We start from the raw sequence: 21,803 nt of genomic DNA on the forward strand, positions 1-21,803 counted from the left end.
GCCGGACCGCCGTCAAAGCTTCGCCCTCTGTCAGTCCCCGTTATTTCGCCGACTGCTGTAGTGTTGACCGCCACAAACAAGCCGGTGTCCCAGCCCGCTTGCGAGCGACAAAAAGCCGTTTTTACGGCTACCCAGAGAAATTTCAAAAAGAGAAAATTTGCCAGTTGTGTAGAAAATGTGCCCACAATCATGTGCTCACCCATACACACAAGCATAACATACCCCGTGTCTCTATCAGAGCCCCATCACATGAAACGGGCACAGCCCACTCTAATATCAGAGAACATAAACACGCCCACGAGCTCGTGCGCGTGTCCCCTCTCTGCTCGCTCTGTTTCACGGCCCATAGACTCCTCTCTGAGTGCAAATCCCGTTGCCACACACATTCAAAGCGCGCCCACACACTGTGTCCAGCCCGCTATGTGCAGCAATCAGGGCGATATAGCCATTCGGCCACTAGCCGCATGCTCCAAAGCGTGGGAAGCCATTCCAGGCATTTCCCCGTGGGTGCTAAGCATTATAAAGGATGGCTATCTGCTACAGTTTCGCCGCCGCCCGCCTCGTGCGCGCGCGCGGCTCGAATCTACTGTCAGCCCGCTGGCCGCCGGCACGCTCCGCTCAGAAATTGCGACGCTGTTGCAAAAGGGCGCCATAGAGAGAGTCCCACCATCTATGACCGAGTCGGGGTTTTACGGCCGTTATTTTCTGGTTCCCAAGAAAGACGGCGGCCTCAGACCGATTTTAGATCTCAGGTCTTTGAACAAAGTGCTCATGAAGAGACCGTTCAAGATGCTCACTACCAGGAAACTCCTCGCGCAGGTGCGCCAGGGGGACTGGTTCATCTCTCTAGACCTGAAAGACGCCTATTTTCAGATCCAGATAAATCCCCGTCACAGGCCATTCTTACGTTTCGCCTTCGAGGGTCATGTTTATCAATACGCCGTTCTCCCGTTCGGCTTATCTCTGGCGCCCCGCACATTTACGAAGTGCATGGATACGGCGCTCGCCCCCCTGCGGAGAAAGGGGCTGCGCACACTGAATTATCTGGACGACTGGCTGATTTTGGCCCAATCACAGACGGAGCTTCTGTCGCACCGCGCAGTTCTCCTCGACCATCTGAAAACGCTGGGCCTCTCTGTCAACTGGACAAAGAGCTCCCTTCAACCCAGTCAATCGATTTCCTTTCTAGGAATAGATTTGAACTCGGTCACGATGACGGCTCGCCTGTCTACACAGCGCGCGCGCAGTGTACAGCGACTGGCCGCCTCGTTTCAGATGGGCACCCGCACACCTCTGAAAACTTTTCAGAGGATGCTGGGTTACATGGCCTCAGCCTCCGCTGTGCTTCAGCTGGGCCTTCTGCACATGCGTCCGCTTCAGCTTTGGTTAAACAGCCGTGTACCCCACCGCGCGTGGAACACGGGCCGCCAGCTGATCAGAGTTACGCAGACATGTCTCACGGCGCTGCAGCCATGGACAGTAGCAGAATGGTTTTTCCCGCCGAAAGGTCATCTCGACAGATGCATCCAACACGGGTTGGGGTGCAGTCTGCGAGGGCTCACCGGCCTTCGGCCATTGGTCGACACAGGAAAGCCCCTTACACATAAACTGTCTGGAAATGCTTGCGGTCGAGAACGCGCTTTCGCGCTTCCTCCCGCTCATTCGGGGACACCACGTCCTGATCCGTTCGGACAACATGGCTGTGGTCTCCTATCTCAACCGTCAGGGCGGTGTCAGGTCCAGGAATCTCTTCCTACTGACACACCGCATTTTAGTTTGGTCTCAGAGCCGCCTGCTCTCGCTCAGAGCGACGCATGTGCCGGGCCATCTGAACGACGGCCCAGACATTCTGTCCAGGAACCTCATCTCCTCAGGAGAATGGTCCCTGAACACACAAACGGTCCAAATACTGTGGCGGCTATTCGGCAGAGCAGAGGTGGACCTCTTCGCGTCAGAAGAGAACGCTCACTGCCCAATATTTTTCTCAAGGAGCGAGGACGCGCTAGCCCAGGAATGGCCTCGCCGCCCGCTCTATGCATTCCCTCCGATCGCTCTGCTACCACAGGTAATTCAGAGGATCAGGGACACACGCCACTCGGTGCTCCTCATAGCCCCGCGTTGGGAGAGTCAGAATTGGGTTCCGGAGCTCACTCAGCTGTCGCAGACAGCCCCGTGGCCCATCCCAGTCAGAGCAGATCTCCTCTCTCAGGCTCGCGGCATGATCTGGCACCCCCATCCACGGCGCTGGGCGCTACATGCATGGGTGATCAACGACTATTCGTTGATTTGCCAGAAGGAGTAAGAAACACTATCATACAGGCTAGAGCACCTTCCACGAGAAGGCTCTATGCGTCTAAATGGTCTGTGTTCTCAAAATGGTGCACCGACAAACATCTGGACCCACGGTCATGCAAGGTGCCGTCTTTGCTTGTTTTCCTTCAAGAGATGCTGGACAAGGGCAGGTCCCCCTCCACTCTCAAGGTTTACGTGGCAGCCGTCGCGGCGTTCTCTGAACCCCGACGCGCTCAGTCCCTGGGCAAAGACGAGTTAGTCATCCGCTTCCTCAGGGGAGCTAAGAGGATGAACCCTCCGCGCCCCCCTTCGGTTCCTATCTGGGATCTTTTTATAGTTCTCGAAGCTATGAAAGCACCCCCGTTCGAACCGCTCGAGTCTGTGGACCTAAAATACCTCTCGCTCAAAACCGTTTTTCTGACGGCTCTGTCCTCAGTAAAACGCGTGGGGGATCTTCACGCGCTCTCATCCAGCGCCGCGTGTCTCGAGTTTGGTCCGAATGATTCTGTTGTCATTCTCAAACCTAGACATGGCTATGTCCCGAAGGCGATTGGTACCCCGTTCAGGGCTCAGATTATTTCCCTATCGGCTCTGCCTTCATCCCATAGTGAGCGCGACGCCAATCTCCTCTGCCCGGTGCGGGCTCTGAGATTGTACACTAAGCGCGCTGCCGCGTTCAGACGCGCTGAGCAGCTTTTCGTGTCGTTTGGGGGGCGCACCAAAGGTCTGGCCGCCTCTAAACAGACACTGTCTAGATGGATAGTAGACGCTATCGCCTCTGCTTACGCATCTAAATGCCTGCCCTGCCCTCTGGGCATCAGGGCGCACTCCACTAGAGGCATGGCCTCATCGTGGGCATGGTCCTGTGGAATTTCCATTCATGACATTTGTGTGGCCGCGGGATGGGCCTCCCCGTCCACTTTTGTCAGATTTTACAACTTGGAAGTTCCCGCCTTGCAGGCAAAATTACTAGCTGTCTAACGACCAGCTCCCTAAGAAGCTGCATTACTGGGAGTCCCTCACACAACCGGTTCGCCCCTTGTGCTCTCCTTAAATGCTTATACACTTCATGTGCCCGCTCTGCCGGCCTCATACATGCTTATGTATACACTTCATGTGCCCGCTCTGCCGGCCTCATAATACATTCACTCCACGTTAAAAATCCCCCGGTATCACCCTGGGATTCATGAGTGGATTCATAGCGCGCACGGCGTTGACCAGGTGTTCCCGCAGCGTAAGCTAGCTTACGCAATACGAGAGAACCTCTCGTAAGAGAACGAATCGGTTACCTAACGTTACCTCGGTTCTCTCTAGAAGAGGGAACGAGTATTGCGTTCCCGGCCGTGCTTGCGCTACTAGCGTTTCGCTTCACGCTGAAATAAATCAACATATAAGCCTGGGAGACTGTTATATACACCATGGCCACGCCCATTCTGGCGGGCCATGACGCAATGAGCGCGCGGGCGCCTCTCATTGGAAGCGGGTTCAGCCCCGCTCTCCCTTAGGCTTAAGCAGTTCTCTCTGAGCGAACCAATGAGCTGCTAGCTAGCCTGCTCTAGGTCTGCCGCAGAGGAACTGCGTTGTGTATGGATACAAATTATGAAATCATTTTTGGCTTCAATATCTCAGCAAAGATGAATCTTTCCCGCAGCGTAAGCTAGCTTACGCAATACTCGTTCCCTCTTCTAGAGAGAACCGAGGTTACGTTAGGTAACCGATTCGTTTTTATGTTTCCACTGTTCGGTCGCCTCTCTCTCTCTCTCTCTCTCTCTCTCTCTCTCTCTCTCTCTCTCTCTCTCTCACACACACACAGTTCGATCGCGCCTCTCTCTCTCGCGCGCGTGCACACACACACACACACACAGTCCAGCATTGCAATCTTGACATCGCAGCCTTCGGTCATACCAAACGCGAATAGAGCGTCAAATTCGCGTCTAGTTCGACGCTAGTCCAAAGCGAACAGGACGCGCGTATAAAGCCAACGTTTGAAGTGAACGCGCGTTCAGGGCTAAGCCGATGGTACAGATTATGTGTCCCTAAAGAACCTGCGTATCTAACAGTAGTTCCACATTACATTAATCAATTTGCACGCGAGTTTTATTTATTTTTATACCGTGTATTCTCCGTGTAAATTCGTGCACCGAACCGTGACGCCCGTACCGTTTCGGTTCGATACGAATACATGTACCGTTCCACCCCTAGTGTATACTGTGTTCAATTTCACACTAAAACATTTTCACTTGGATAATCTCTCACACAATGTAACACTGTCCATCAATAAAAGGGTGAAAGAAATACTGACGAGGTCCTGATATTGACGAGGGGACGGAGAATTCGCATTAGCTGTGTGTGTGTGTGTGTGTGTGTGTGTGTGTGTGTGTGTGTGTGTGTGTGCTTGGCCATCAAGTGGTATTTCAGACTGGACGTGCTGTGATGATGATAGCTCAGTTCACAACGACAAAACACACAGATCACTTTGGTCTTGTCAATGGAACCATTTGGCAACTTTTTAAAAGTAAACTTTCCATTCAGAATCTTATTGGCGTCCATTTCGGCGTCTCGCGCTCGTCATCCACTCAAAACGTAACGTTAACCTACTATTTGGCTGGCTCGCAACTAGTGTGTTTCCGGTCTAGCTAGATCCAGTGCTTTCAGAAAGGACGCGGAATGCGCGGCGCTACGCCAGTTTTCAAAACTTTTTGGATGCCAAAACGTTTCTATTGGTCGCGCTGGTAATCGTCACAACGGCAAAAGTTGAACTATTTTGAATTTTGACCGCGGTGTGCGCGCTGCTGCTCTTGCGCTTTGGTCGACGAAGCAACAAAACGTCCTCGCGTGGCGCAAGCCATTGAAATGAATGGGTTTCATAGCGCCGCGCATGCCCCGTCCGATTGCAAAAGCATGTGAAAAAAACAACAAAGTTTGCAAGGCCAAAAAGACCGTTAACCGCGCGATAAAAAAATTTATCGCGTTAAAATGGGTTTGCGTTAACGCCGTTAATAACGTGTTTAACTGACAGCCCTAGTTATTATGCTTGTTGTTGTCATCTGTTGACGTTGTACAAGCAGAATGTTGAATGTCTAACCCCGGTGTGGTATTTGCCCCGCCCCGCCTCCACTGTGATTGGACGGCTTGAGTAAAAAGTGACAGTGATGAGCGCTGCGTTTTACCCAAAGTTGAACATTCTTCAACTCTTGCCGACCGGTAAAAAACGGCGAGCGTTCAGTGCTTCAGCGTGAAATAGATTGAAAACAATTGGAAAAATACGCCTTACTGTGTGTACAATCGCTGAGCTTTAGGAAGCCTCCGGATGGAGCTGAAGTTCAGTAATGGTAACGGGCGTTTTGTTTCCGACATGCGCTGTGAGCAGTCGACCAATCACAACAGACTGGGCCATCTGGCCAATCAGAGCAGAGTAGCTCGTGGAAAGGAGGGATTTAGAGAGACTGATTCATCCATCGAGTCGTTTGAGAATCATTGAAAAATGTGGTGATGTGCAATGTATATTATAAGAAAATGAAAGTGTTTTTTGACCTTTGATGCATGTAAACCTGTTGTAGGAGACTCCAAAACAACATTAGGAACCTTTAAAATACCATTATATGGGGTACTTAAAATCCACATAGCAAACTTTCTCCAAATGTATAGTTACTGAAATCAGACTTCCATGACCCAATTGTTCAGTTTCTTTTAAATAACTCCTGCTGCCTTGAAAGGCAATTAAATTGTCATCAGAAAGCTCATTTTCTGATTCATACTTCTCAGAGCGATAAACGAGTTTATTAGTCGTGCCAGAGTCTCAAACGTGAGACCGTGTGCTGATTGCAGCCGTATGATCACTTTCAGAGTTTCTCTGCTCATGTAGACGTTTCGCTCACCGTTTATTGAACGATCTTTACAATGATCGCACAAGACCACCCCCGCTAACTCTCCTCAGTGAGAGAGAGAGAGAGAGAGAGAGAGAGAGAGAGAGAGAGAGAGAGAGAGATGAGAGAGAGAGAGAGAGAGAGAGAGAGAGAGAGAGAGAGAGAGAGAGAGAGAGAGAGAGGAATTGGTCATGGTGTTGATAATGGGTGCACCATTCTGCCTCTCTATTGCTATTTAGACAGAGCCATTACTGTAATGCACCACCCAATGGGGAATAAAAGAGAAGTAATTTCTCTTTCTTTATCTCACTCTCCTCTCTTCTCCTGAATAATAAAAAGCCCAGGCATTCAGGCTGGAGTCTCACTAACTCGGTTTGAGAGTTTAGTGTCCTTCTCACCTTACTACCACCTACAGAATATTCAAACCACTTTCAAATTAAGAGGTCACATAATAAGGCTTCTAAACACTGGATTTCACTGTAAAGATCGGCTCGTTCAGGGCAAAAGCTCAACACAAAATCAAAATGGACCCTGTTTGCTTTTTTAATGCATGTTCCTAAATGTACTTTTCAAGGTTGTGAATAAAACAAACATTATTGAGGTATGTTTTACAAGAAAATACTAGTTCAGTCTTTCAAATTTCACGTTTAAATAAATGTGTTTTGTGCCATTTCCTTGTAATTATTTGTACTTTTTACTTGCAATTTCTGAGTGAAAATTGTTAATCCTACAACATGGTTTTCAGTGTACTCTTATACTGAAAGATTTATCCATGCACTATTTTAGAAAATAGCCTGTTTTAGTGCAAGCTGTGATCACTGGCATGCAAACACAGGAGTTTATTTTGACTTTTATTCTTGATATTAAACAGTTTTTTGAACAGTAGCATTAAAAAGAGTTCACCTTGTCTGTACAAACATGTTGTCTATTTCTCTTGTGCATCTGCAGCACAGGAATTGAGCATATAAACACGTACTCTGATCAAATTCTTTTTCGCAGACATGAAGAGAGATGGTAACTGGAGGTAAGCCGTGCATCCATAATTAATGAGAATAAATGGCTGGGCTGTTGTGTCTCAATCGATGTTGAGATGCTTGATGTTTAGGGACCGAGGGCAGGAGGCTGACTCCCTGGATGCTGTCAGTTTATTTCACTTCATGCTGGTTCCATACGGGCAGTTCTGTGAGGGAAGTGGCATGCTTTTTGGCATTATGCTGTGTAACAGGACATTTATCTGATCCTTGGTCTGCTGTTATTGTGTATTTTGTGTTTCGCCTCCCTGTCAGATCTTTTGAGCTGTCAGATGGAGAAATCGAGGCTCTTAAATTAGCACCTAATATTAAGTGTGTCTCACAACCGATCCCGCCTGCATGCAGAATAGACACACAAACCACGGCTCGGCTGATCATCTGGTTTCAGAGCTGTTGATGCTCATTAATCCTGGGATCTGTCAGCGAGCAGATTAACGCTGTCCTCGCTCCAGGCGGAGGGATATGGGTGGTATGTTTGTGGTTGGCTGCTTGTCCTGTGCGCTGTAAACATCCAGGCCCGTTATACATACTTAGCATGGGTTCTTTGTTTGATTCTTAAACATTGGAAATTTTAGTTATGTGTTTTAGCTATGCCATCAGACCCTGAAAAATGTATGAAACATCCGATCATGCTCTGTGGGTTTCTGCCACTGTGTGTGATAATAATTGGAGAAAATTTTGAATTAGGCCTAGATTTAGACCATTCACACAAAAAAACGATAACTAAAAGGATAATGATATCTATATTAGCATCCACGCTATCATTTTGTTTATTTAAAGCGCACCCTGTAGTTCTGGAATCTGTCACTTTAAATGCTCAAACAAGATGCTTTAAAGCAGTCCTCTGTGACGTTATTGTTATTGTTGTGGTGTGTGGACTTATATTTACATAGATTTTTAGAACTATATCTTTATTGTTATTGTTATAGTTGTCGTCCTTGGTATGAACGGTCCTTTAATCTTGAAAAGGAATCACATTTCTGATCTTCAGACCGTCACCATGCTGTTGCATTTCTATCATAAACTAAAATTTCATGGGAAAACGAATTTCTCTGTCATTTTTTTTTTTTACACAAATTACCACATAAATTGAAAATATTATAAATGCTGGTGTTTTGGTGTCTTTAAGCCCCAATTTAAACTTTTTATGATTAAATTATGAGATTTTAATGATGTATTTATGTGAAACAGACCAAAGCTTCTGTTAGAAATGTTTTGCATCATGGATGAGTTTTGTTGTTGTTGTTGTTGTTGTTTTTATCATGCATGAACTCCTGTTTACATGCGATTTTTCTATGTAGTGGTTTCTTAAGATAAAATATAAATTGTCTAGTTGATAAGTTCATGCAAATTTGAGTTACACTCCATACGGAGCAATAGAATGAACTCAAACTCAAAGTGGATGCCATTTATGGGGAGAGATGGGATTAAACAGTAATGCTGGGATGGAAGTAGTGTTTTTTGTACACCTGTGATTGGCAGATTACATGAAGAGAAACCTCAGTGTCTTGTGTTTTGGTAAGGCAGAGTGAGGGCAGAAACTTTGGGAGCCAGATTGCTTTGCGCTGCCTAAAGAACACACATGAAAGTCAACATGGTAAATATTGCAGGAGGCCAGCATGCTAGCGGGCACAAAGAGCCTTTTGTGGCTGTGAATCTGTAATGTCTGTCTTGTGTAAAACATCCAGGGTCGGAGGTCAGCAGGCAGGGTGACTGTCTGATAAATCAGTCATGAGATGAAGTTTGACCTCAGGTGTTTCAGGGGAGTCTGACGGATATACTAAACCAATCACCTTGAAGTGTGAATGAGATTGCGATTTGGTTGTAAGTTATCATGCACCATCAGTGTGAGAATGTGTGTCTGGGTTTGCTTAACTGTATTTTAAGGACAAAACTGTCCACAGAAACTTAATTTGGCAAACCTCCAATCTCAAATGTAAAAGTGATTCATACTAGATGGATGGATGGATAAGATAGATAGATAGATAGATAGATTGATAGATAGATAGATATAGATAGATAGATAGATAGATAGATAGATAGATAGATAGATAGATAGATAGATAGACAGACAGACAGACAGACAGACAGACAGACAGACAGACAGACAGACAGACAGACAGCCTGACTGACTGACTGACTGACTGACTGACTGACTGACTGACCGACTGATTGATTGATTGATTGATTGATTGATTGATTGATTGATTGATCAGACAGTCAGTCAGTCAGTCAGTTTGTCAGTCAGTTTGTCAGTCAGTCAGTCAGTCAGTCAGTCTGTCTGTCTGTCTGTCTGTCTGACTGACTGACTGACTGACTGACAAACTGACTGACAAACTGACTGACAAACTGACTGACTGACAAACTGACTGACAGACTGACTGACTGACTGACAGCCTGTCTGACTGACTGACTGACTGACTGACTGACTGACAAACTGACTGACTGACTGACTGACTGACTGACAGCCTGTCTGACTGACTGACAAACTGACTGACAAACTGACTGACAAACTGACTGACAAACTGACTGACAAACTGACTGACTGACAAACTGACTGACAGACTGACTGACTGACAGCCTGTCTGACTGACTGACTGACTGACTGACTGACTGACTGACAAACTGACTGACAGACTGACTGACAAACTGACTGACTGAAAAACTGACTGACAGACTGACTGACTGACAGCCTGTCTGACTGACTGACTGACTGACTGACTGACTGACTGACAAACTGACTGACAGACTGACTGACTGACAGCCTGTCTGTCTGACTGACTGACAAACTGACTGACAAACTGACTGACTGACAAACTGACTGACAAACTGACTGACTGACAAACTGACTGACAGACTGACTGACTGACAGCCTGTCTGACTGACTGACTGACTGACTGACTGACTGACTGACTGACTGACAAACTGACTGACAGACTGACTGACAAACTGACTGACTGACAAACTGACTGACAGACTGACTGACTGACAGCCTGTCTGACTGACTGACTGACTGACTGACTGACTGACAAACTGACTGACAGACTGACTGACTGACAGCCTGTCTGTCTGACTGACTGACAAACTGACTGACAAACTGACTGACAAACTGACTGACTGACAAACTGACTGACAAACTGACTGACTGACAAACTGACTGACTGACAGACAGACTGACTGACAGACAGACTGACTGACTGACTGACTGACTGACTGACTGACTGACTGACTGACTGACTGACTGACAAACTGACTGACAAACTGACTGACTGACAAACTGACTGACTGACAAACTGACTGACTGACAGACAGACAGACAGACTGACTGACTGACTGACTGACAAACTGACTGACAAACTGACTGACAAACTGACTGACAAACTGACTGACTGACAAACTGACTGACTGACAGACAGACAGACAGACAGACTGACTGACTGACTGACTGACGGACAGACAGACTGACTGACTGACTGACTGTCTGACTGATTTGTGTTTTGTGTAAAGTTGCCATAAACCTCATGTGAAGTCAGATAATCTGTTGGCAGACTATTTTCTGAACATGCTACATCACACGAGGGTGACCATAATGACATCAATTCAGCTGACTTCAGTCCCGTGAAGCAAAAGAGAGAGAGCGAGAGAATTAGAGAAAGAGAAAATGACAAGGTCCCCTGGACAGAAAGTGGTAGCAAGACAGCTCCTGCCAAAGAAAAGATGAAGACTTGTCTCCAGCGAAGGCGGCAGTTTGCATTATGCATCTGTATCCAGAGACAGAGGTAAACAAAGCAGGCAGTGCACGTTATGATATATCTGTTGCTCCCTGTGGTGCGCTGGATGGCTGAAATCTTTAATTACGTTCCCGTCAGCTCTCTGTTCCTCTACAGGCACGCTTTCACCAGGGGATGGCGGTGGACAGGGAGCTCAATTTGTTTGGGTTGCCATTCTGCTATTCTGTCAGAGCATTTAATTATGCTTTTGATACATCCTCAGAGATGAAGCTCTCATGGCTTATAAACAGTTTATGGTTATCTCAAATACAGCCAAGCGAAGAGCTTAGGCAATAGGGGAAATAGAATTCCCTCATATTGCCTGTATTGTTTCTCACCATGAGGGACGTGACCCAATGCACATGGAGGAGCATTACTTGTACTGTCCGGGAGGGCTAGCTCAAGGCAGCACTGTTAAAAGATCTGCTTTTGTTCCAACACTTCTAGCAAGGACAGATTTATTGCTCAGTAAGTGCTCCTTCATAACTCAAGAGACTTAAAGGAATAGATCACCCAAGAATGTCAGTCCAAAACACATACTATTTGTGACACACTTTAGTCTCATTGAGATACTATTATAGTTTTATATATTTTTGTAATTTATGTTTTATTTAGTTTTAGTATTTTGATATTTTTGTAAATGTCTATATAAATTAATGAATTATTATTTTAGTTTTAGTTATTTTACATCACGTTAAACCAAATGAAAATCTAAATTAAAGCTGGATTTTTTAATATAAAATGTTTTCTTTTTTTGTTAACATTTACAAGTAATGATGTTAAGTAATAAAAATGTTTTTATTGTTTTTAGTTGGTTTTAGTTAACTATGATGACCCTGGTGACACAAAAGTAGTTCTTATCCAAAATGTTCAAGCTTCTGTTTTCCATTCAAATAAAGATTGAGATTTATATTGTCAAGCTCCATACAATTTCAAATCTAGTCCTTATGACTTGTCCACTATATCATTCTGAAGTCTTAGCTTTCTTTGAGAGACTGACTGAAATCGAAGTAGTTGTAGATTCATAATTTTCCCCACAGACACAACTCTCAAATCTCAGTTGCCCTGCGTTTGCTATCAGAGTGGAGGAAATACAAATTAATTGTTTTATACGAAATTTAAATGTTCGATGAAATATAGCTGGAGTCATCAATTAAATGAATCTAATAAACCTTATTACATTTTCTTAAAGAAAATGAATGTGGATGGTATTGCTCATGATTTGGTCTTGGAAGAATTTGTTGAGAAATGAGACTTCTGATTTTTGATTGCAAAATTTGGTATCTTGGCAAATCTGAGTTTGAGACAAACTCTCTGTTTAATCTTTGCTGTCTAGGGCAAACAATTGATCTTTTACCAGGGCTGTAGTACTCGAGTCCGGTCTTGGTCTTGGGACGGTCTCCGGACTCGAGACCGTTTTTCTATGGTCTCGGACTCACTGGTATTCGGACTCGGACTTGTCTCGGTCTCGGCCACTGGTCTTGCCAAATATGGCTTTTGGTCTTGACCGAGTCCAGGTGTCTTTTTTATGTTCCCAGTGATGTATTATTGCAGTATGCACCCGCAGACTTCCACAGAAACCTCCACAGATTACCGCAGATTGTAGTGCCCGTCATTGACAAGTACGACAGGTCTGCGCGTGTGTGATTTCTTTTCTACTATTTGCTACTGCAATACCGGCGCATAGCTGCAATAACAGATCTGTCTATTCACTGCCGATCATAATATGAAATTGCTATATGAACTAGTCACTGTGAATATTAAAGACTGCTATCAAATCTGATTGTTCAGCGAGTCTCTGCAAGTGAGTGCCGCAGGTTCATGTACTACACATACTCAAGTACACGTTTATCTTCAGCATTTCATCGTCAGATACACTCAGAAACCCGTCAAAATAAAAGTTTGGTTTAACGTGAAGAAATTACCACAGATATATTTTACTGGAGTGAAGCTATATTGTCATTTAGTTGCTCAAATGCTCAGTAGGCTACTAGCACCTAGCAGTGGATGAGTAGTGGGTTGGTGTTTGTATCAGTTCTTAAACTGCTATTATGAGGTATCACCATATGTCATCATTCTTTTTTCTTTAGATTAGAAGATTATATGATATCAAGGGGAATATCTATACTTAAAAATCCTTGGTGTTGTGACACTGTTTTTGCTTTTAGATCAACAAATAATAACCCAAAATGATTGTCATTTAATGTCAAGACTTTTGGTCTTGACTCAGACTCCTCTTTGGACTTGGTCTTGACTTGGACTCGACTAGTCCTGGTCTTGGTCTTGACTTGGACTCGACTAGTCCTGGTCTTGGTCTTGACTTGGACTCGACTAGTCCTGGTCTTGGACTTGTCTTGGACTCGACAAAGGTGGTCTTGACTAGAGCCCTATCTTTTACTTTAATGCTTGTCTCTCTTTCTCCCGCAGGCATGCCCAGTTTCATTAAGACTCCTGAAGATCAGACAGGGATTTCAGGAGGGGTGGCGTCCTTCGTGTGCCAGGCGGTCGGGGAGCCCAAACCACGAATCACATGGATGAAGAAGGGCAAGAAAGTCAGCTCACAGCGCTTTGAGGTGGGTTATAAATAATGAGTTGTGATTTGTTTGTGCATGCGCTCTGATCAGATGTGATGTCGAGCATCATATGGGAAATCTACCTGCTTTCTGCCAGCTGTACTTTTACTGGAAACACCAAATCAGATGCAACAAAGATCTTTCCATTTATTCTCACCAGTGGCTTCAAGGCATCCTTATAATACAGCAGCACTCTTTGATTAAGATCATGTGTGAGAGGTTTTCAGCTTTTATCATGACCTGCTCTGGGCTCTAGAGAACATCAGGGAAGTGTTGAGTGTTTCTTTGAGTTTATACAGCAGTGCTGACATCTGTACAGCTGAGATTATGCTGAACTGACCAACAGTTGGGAATCAAAAACTTGAGGTCAGGAATCGGATACTTGTTATAAAATAAAAATTTCGATTCCTCTTATCGATTCCTTTGTGAGCATTTCTATGACTTGAAACCGATCAAGCGTGAGACGATTCACACCCAAAACGCGCTCGCAGAAAATGTGATTTCAAACCATTCAAGTGCATCCAAAATGTGCGCACAGAAAATGATTTTAATGTGATTTTAAACCAGTGTTTCTCAACCTCTCCTGCAGGGACCCCCTGACAGGCCATGTTTTTGTTTTAACTCTGAAATGGCACACCTGATTCAAGTAATTAAAGGCTTAATGAGTAATTAGAGTAGGAATAGTTCAATTAATCAATTAGTCAACTACTCATTAAGCCTTTAATGACTTGAATCAGGTGTGCCATTTCAGGGTTAAAACAGAAACATGGCCTGTCAGGGGGTCCCTGCAGGAGAGGTTGAGAAACACTGTTTTAAACCATTCAAGCGCGAGACGACTGGCGCACTGTATTTTTTTTTGTTCTGCAGGCATGTGTAACTATATTGGATCCGTTGAGCCTAATATTCCTGCTGCCGTCTCTATAATAACACTAATCAAACAAAAGACAAAGAGAAAACTCACTTATTCTTGACTGAATAACTTTTACTTTATTTGTAATGTATATTTTATTTATAAAGTGCAGTGTTATTTTAAATTTGATTACAGTTTTGATTACTGAATACCTGTAAAATACCTTGAAACACTGTTTATTTCAATCGAATCTTTGTTCAGTTGCATCTATTTGTTGTGATTGCTAATTTTTTATTTGTTCTGTTTTAATTACTGTGTGTTTACTTGTCTTTAATAATGCTCAAAATTTATATTAGTTAGGCTGGTTGTTTTTCTATGGTATTTTGAATCCACAGGCAAGCGTTCCTTGCGTAAGTGTTCTTTAGCCTGTTGATTTTCGTTATGATATTCAGCTACAATTATATGTTTTGCAATAAGACGCAATGTGTCAAAATTAGGAATCGATAAGCAGAATTGAAATCGGATTAGTTACAATTCAAAGATACCCAACCCCACCGACACAAGTGTCACATTGATATAATGTGCAGTGAGCTCAAATGATGTGGTCTGCAAGTACTGCAGGCTTGATCCCAGGTTAAAAACTATGGTCACTGAGATGGCAGGGAGATGTATTTTTAATTTGACAGCAAGGCCAAAAAAACCGATGATGGCAAAAAAGAGAAATGCAGCACTTATTTTTGGACTGGAAAATTAAAGGTGCTGTACGAGAGAGATTAAATTCTGCCAAACGAAGCTACTCCGTTAAACTGCCCCCATTACTTCAACCACTCTCAAAAACCAAAACATGTCTGAAAACATATTGAGACTGCAAACTCACAACTAAGCTCAAAGTTCATTTGACTGTTATATATTCAGCTGTGGTGTTTAACTATAACCATTGTCTCTGTGTTACGCCCCGTCTAGGGGTAAAGGACGCACCATGAAACGAGAGAGTGGAAGCGGGAAATCTTTTGAGGGTTTATTGAAATCAAACAAAAAGTAATATCAAAATAAATAAATAGGGAAGTTTTCTTCGGGAGTTGACCCTGCCAAAACAACAAACAAAACTTTCTTACTTTGACCTCTTTCCTAAAACCTAACCAAAATAAAAATAAAATGAAAGTACAATATATTAACCAAACTCCCTAACCAAAAACAGAGATCAAAAGGTTTACAATAAACAATAATGGCGTCAAACTCCTTACTTTCCCAAACCCTCAAACTTTACAATGACATACAAAATGCTTACAACCTCAAACAAACAGATTTGAAAGGGAAGTCCGGATCAGTGTTAGTCAATAGGGTCGAAATACCAAACAGTTTCCTACTTACAATCTGTAATTCTTTTAGAGAACAAACAATGATCGCTCTTAACAGTCAAAATTCATCTAATCACGCTTACACAGCCATCTAATCCAACAGTTCTCTCACAACAACACAATGAACCCTCCAAAGGAAGTGACATCAGGACTTTTTAAGGTGTGCCTGGAATCGAATGCACCAATCCCGATGAGCCAGTCATTAGCCTGCAGGAGCCAATCAGCACCGTAGCTGGACACAAACACTTCCAAAACAAAGGAGAGAATAGAAAACAATTGGTTGTAACACTCTGTGACCAAGACATTTACACCAGGTTGCTCCAGGTGGATTGTACCTGTGATAACTGCTCTCCAAAACTGATCACATCTTTATATCCATGTTGTGAGTGCAAGCCAACACCATTGCCCTGATTACACCCCAGACATAAGCATATCTCTCTATTCTGGTCTGAAACAGGCCAAAGACAGGCTCATCTGGACCTGATGATACTGCTGATGAGTTTATTGTGGCCTCTGTTTGGCCCCAGACAGTCAGATGTGACGTTTTTGGAGGAGTGAGCAGAGGAGGTCTGACAGGTCACCCTGCTCACCGGCCAGTAGTAGAGAGCTCATCCCTCACTGTCCTGGCACTGATGCAGTCTCAGCTGGCAGATTCAGCAGCTGTACAGGTGGCAGTGCAGGTGGCACAGGTCTGACGTGGACACTTTAGGGTGAGCAGATCTTGGACGGTCATCTGTCCGGCTGGTATGCCTAAAACATTTCCGGCCATGGCTAATATACAGTACTAACTCTGTTCCAAATCCTAATGAGCTGCCAACGTGAGCAGCATTCATAATCATCTTTAATGAATAAATTAATAATAATAATAGTAATTCATTATAAATAATATATCAAATATTAAGTGTCTAAATATTAAGTGCAGTGACTAATATACTATTACTGTTCCAAAATCTATGGAGCTGCCAACATAAGAAGTATTCACAATCATCTAATAAATAATCAGACTTCATCATCATCATCATCATCATATTAAATAATAAGACTTCATAGACACATTCACAACACAAAGGCTGTTCCAAATTAGGGAGCATGAGAAAGCAAGATAAAATAATATATACTTAAAATTACTTTAATTCCAGAAAGCATTTATAAATATAATTCATTTTAATTACAAATTTTAATATTACTTTATTTAGCTTAACAACGTGCTAAATCAAGACTACTGAAATCAATTATGAAGAACTATTTGCTAGGTTTTGCCGATGTAGAATATTCCAGATCAGTCCCATTTGAGGTGTCAGTTGAGATCAAGGCCGCTCGCTATGTGTTGGAACAGAGCCATAGAGTCTGGCACCGCAAGTGGACTAGACCATTTATTTTAACTAAGCTGCAAATTAGGCTCTAAAATCATTATAATTATGATTCCACAACTTTAAAAAAATGAACAGCTCATGTTTACGCATCAGAGCCCGTTCAGCAATTTTGCCCGTCCTAGGGTGCGTTTCCCAAAGCCAACTATGGTCGCAAGTTGCGTCGTTACTAATAGAGTTCAATGGAAATTGCGATCATAGTTGGATAACGATGCTTTCGGGAAACGCACTCCTGAACGAGAAGCACTCCTCATTATATAATTTGATATATTAGTCGTTAAGTTACAGTTACAAAAACAGAAAAGTCAGGCAATTATCATGAAAAACCGCGAATGTTTTTGAATCTTAAATAAGATGATAAAAGAGAAGAAGAAATTGAAACTACAGAAGAAAAATACATACAAAAATACAGCCCCTATTGTAAAAGCTGATAAGCTCAAACTGAAGTATTTCATTCCAGGAAATGTTGCGTTTGTTTTCAACATCAGTACCGACAGGACGGGGATCCAGCAGGGGTGCTCAGGTTGATCTCAATTTGGCAGTCGACCTAAAAACAGAGAGAGTCTGACGGCAACGCAGGCATGAGGGCTCCCTGACACGACCCTCCTCACACTGTCAGCTGAGCTGATTGAGCGTGAACGAGACGGGGTCTGACAGCACCGGCATCTCACTAACTTTAACTCTCTGCGTCTCACACACACAGTGCAGTACATTTACACTCTACATGAGCTGATCTCGCTGTATTTGAAACATCACTTTCATATAAGAGTGAGTGAGTTTGTTTCCAGCTGGGTTTATCACTTTTTGGAACTCAAGACATTTTGGCTGGTTATTGCTATTTCTGTCTAGCCTGGGAAAACCCAGACAACTTCCGGCAAATTTAGATTTGCTCTGAAAGTTAGTCTGGCAAAGAGCTCATTCAAGCCCATTTCCAATCCGTCGAAATCGAGGCACCAATCAGAAACGTTGGGGCGGGCTTTACACGATGACGACAGCGCTGGGGTTTTGAAGCAGATTTTGTAGCCTACATTACAAAGATGGATGCCGCCGTCGAACATCACTCGTTCCAATCAGCTATCGCGTCTGTTTTAAGCCATTTGAACGTTTCCTTTTAGTTAAAAACCGAGCAAAGAACAACACTCGGAGATGTGTCTCCGCCGCTCTGCATACGTCATCTCCTTCATCGCTCTGATTGGGTTTAGGTCTATCCGCGACGTCCGTTGGTGACGCCCCTCTGGAAATGATTTGTCTATGACGCTTTGCCAGACCATAACTCAGTTACAACTGAGAATGCTCTGGTTTTAACCAGGCTAATTTCTGTCATGATTTTGATAGTAACTGCAAAGAAATAACACTACCAAAAATGACCGTTTTACCATCATGTTGTTTCAACCTTGAATTTGTTTTTATATTCCATGGACCACAAAATAAGAATGTTTTTGTCCATGAAAGAAAACTGGATGATAATTTATACTGCCAAGCTTCAAAAGGACAAAGATTCATTAAAGTAGTCCTTGCGAAAGATGCACTTTATTATAAAATATATTAAACGTTATACTATATCTACAAGTATATTATACAAGCCATGCAGTAATTTGCAGAAAAATTATTTATTTATTCATGCATTTAGTTATTCATTCATGCATTAATTTTTGGGTAAACCATTACTTTAACTGGTATATATTCTAATTTAATGCAAACTGGACCTTTAGAAGAGTGTGTTAATACATTTAACCTTGCAATGTCATTTTAGAAAACTGAGTGTTGATGTGTTTATGCATGCAGATCAGTGTACATGTCTGATTGTCTATTTGAAGAACAACCTTTGATTTTTGATGCCGGAAATATCTAATATCATCTGCATGTGTCTGTGTTTGTGTCAGGTAGTAGAGTTTGATGATGGCTCAGGCTCTGTGCTGCGGATCCAGCCATTACGGACACATCGAGATGAGGCCATTTATGAGTGCACGGCTACCAACAGCGTTGGAGAAATTAACACTAGCGCTAAACTTACTGTATTAGAAGGTAAGAATACACTCTCTCCCTCTCTCCCTCTCTCTCTCTCTCTCTCTCAAACAGCATATTACTGTTTTAGCACTTCATGATGATGTCCAACTACAGTTATTTTATCTCAATTCATTGCATGCATTGTGCAATTAGGAATGGTGCAGATGTGAAGTTAAAGAAACGCTGGCTGTAGACTGGCTGTATTTTGGTTCCTCTCACACTCAGATAATTACCATTCTGAGAACATGGCAAACAGGAATTGAGCTGAAGTTAGCAGGTGATGGTCATGCAAAGAGCTTTCATGGTCGTTTCCTTTTAACTTTGAGGTTCCACATGTAATCATTCTTAGCCTTGGCAAATATTCACTTTGTTTAATGAAGTTACCCTGTTGCACAGCGGGAAGATCTGATTAAAGTCAACATCAAAACTGATGCTGTTTACTTTCTTAATACACATTCCTGCTCTTATTGCACATTATTCATCAGCGCATGTTATTCCAAAGAAGGAAAAACTAACAACATTCCTTTTCGTCTGATGCCACCTAGGAGATGCTCTGAGGATGAACTTGAACTTTAGCCTCCACGTCGGGGTCAAAAAGCCCCCACAATCCACTGCAAAGTCACATTCAGCTCTGATTCTGATTTTAAACACCCACTTTATGCCATCCCGTCCAGTTAAATATCCAGTTTCCCATGCAAATATTCATCACTATGGAAATAAACTAATTTTGAATGCTATTTAATGTTGACCGAGGAAGACAGAGAACGAGAGATGAAAGGATATATATTGTGGTGGGGATTTTTTATGTGACAATTCTTCTGCAGGCTACATCTTTACACCAATAGGTGTAAACAAGTGACTAATTTTATTGAGTCAATTAATCATTTATTCATCTGATTTGTTCAAAACATGAATGCATCAAGTGACTTGCGGCATCAAAAATGGCATACTTCCTTACTATACAGTAGGTCTGTCTGTATAGAACAACAGTATGTGAGGAGTAGTATGTCTGAAATTAGAGTACTCAAAAAACAGTAGTTGAAATGTACCCGGAGGACTTATTACTACTTAATTTGAGATTCTTAAGTGCGTATCTGATGGACACTTTACTGTCCCGTTAGGCCAGGGGAGAGAATTTGTGAGTGGCAGTGAGTGACACAACTGACGCTGGTGGGTCACATGACAATGACAACATGATGTGTATGTCCCAACATAGTATGTCCCGATTATGTATTGTTTATTATTTATTATATATGTATTAATATTTATTAATTACTTATATAAAATAAATACCTACTCAGGGAGTATGCGATTTCAAATGCTGCACTGTCTTTATAAGTCATTTAAATCATTCACTCAACTGATTTATTCAAAACACTGGTTCGTTTAGGAATTATGAGTGACGAGTCATTTAACTGATTCATTCAAAACACTCATTCATTCAGGACTGAATCAAGTGACTCTTTATAAGTGAGTCATTTGAATCATTCACTCAACTGATTCATTCAAAACACTCATTCATTCAGGAATCGCTGAATCCTTAATTTAACTAATTTGTTCAAAAATGCTGATTCCTTCAGGAATGACTCGAGTTATTTTCTTTCAATGAGTGAGTCATTGAATCATTTACTCAACTGATTTGTTCAAACAACACCGATTCAATCAGGAACAATGCCTTGCCACTTAATCTGTGACTTTGGTTGGAACTATTTTCAATGTCAGTGCAAAAAAAAATGGTCTAGCATTAATATGTATTACATCTAAGTAACTCAATATTAACTTGAACTTATTGAACTGTTGCATAAAAGCAATTCTACACTGTTGGTCTGAATATTAGCTGCTTCTTGTGCCTACCACCTAAAATGGGCTGATATTCAAAACAAGCTCTTGCTCTTGTGATTTTGCTTATATAGATTTTCCCCATAAACTCCTTGAAATGTTTCTTGCCTCCTTCTCACATGCTGACTGAGGGAAACTGTAAAAAGTTCAGCCAAACCGGGCGTTTTGTTCTCAGTGGTTTGTTATTCTGCTGATGGTTATGAAGCTTATCAGCCCTCCATCTCACAGGACTGTGAGGGGAAGAAACACACACACACTCTCTTCCACAGGATTGGAACATGTGCAGCGTTCTGATAGCTCTGTTCTCCGTAAGCCTTGCTGTGGTTCCTCTGCTCAAAGCAAAGCGTTGTGTGTGTGTGTGTGTGTTTGTGTTTAAAGATGCAAGTTCATTTCAGGGCACATTTGAGTAGATTACCTGTGCCTGCAGCTCTGATAGTGTGGTTTTTCCATGCCTGGCCCTCTGACCCTGTGGTAGATTACAGCACGCAGACACACACACACACACACACACACACACACACACACAGATAGGCGATATATGAGTGTGCGGTACACTGCAGCTGGATTCATGTTCAAACATGAGGAATATGGAGGTGCTGATACTACATGAAGATAAATCTCAGACTCTGTTCTTAGACAAAGAGGCGATGCGGCTGCTTGCTTTAGTCCGCGGTTACAGCTCACTGAAATTCAACATCCTCGTGTAAAGGCGGTTCTAGTCACAGCACGACACCACAGGGAATAAATCAGGGTGTTTGTCTTTTTGTAATATATCTGCGTACTAATCTGGGGAATTCAGTTAGAGGGAAGAAAATTGTGGGTTTATATGATGCCAACTGTGTTTGAA

General features: G+C 42.9%; 1 protein-coding gene across 18 annotated transcripts in view; it reads left to right on the forward strand.

Annotated features, from left to right (window-relative positions):
• The window catches only part of ptprfa (protein tyrosine phosphatase receptor type Fa), a 260,132-nt gene that overhangs the window by 91,951 nt on the left and 146,378 nt on the right, over positions 1-21,803 (forward strand). For all 18 annotated transcript variants that reach the window (XM_056266079.1, XM_056266086.1, XM_056266081.1 and 15 more), the window contains exons 3-4: positions 13,387-13,532; positions 18,994-19,135. In XM_056266079.1, the coding sequence (XP_056122054.1) occupies positions 13,387-13,532; positions 18,994-19,135 (288 nt within the window). The remainder of the gene's footprint in view (positions 1-13,386; positions 13,533-18,993; positions 19,136-21,803) is intronic.

This window comes from Rhinichthys klamathensis, unplaced genomic scaffold, assembly GCF_029890125.1.
Source record: "Rhinichthys klamathensis goyatoka isolate OS25496 unplaced genomic scaffold, OSU_Roscu_1.1 h1tg000244l_1, whole genome shotgun sequence".
Taxonomy (NCBI): domain Eukaryota; kingdom Metazoa; phylum Chordata; class Actinopteri; order Cypriniformes; family Leuciscidae; genus Rhinichthys; species Rhinichthys klamathensis.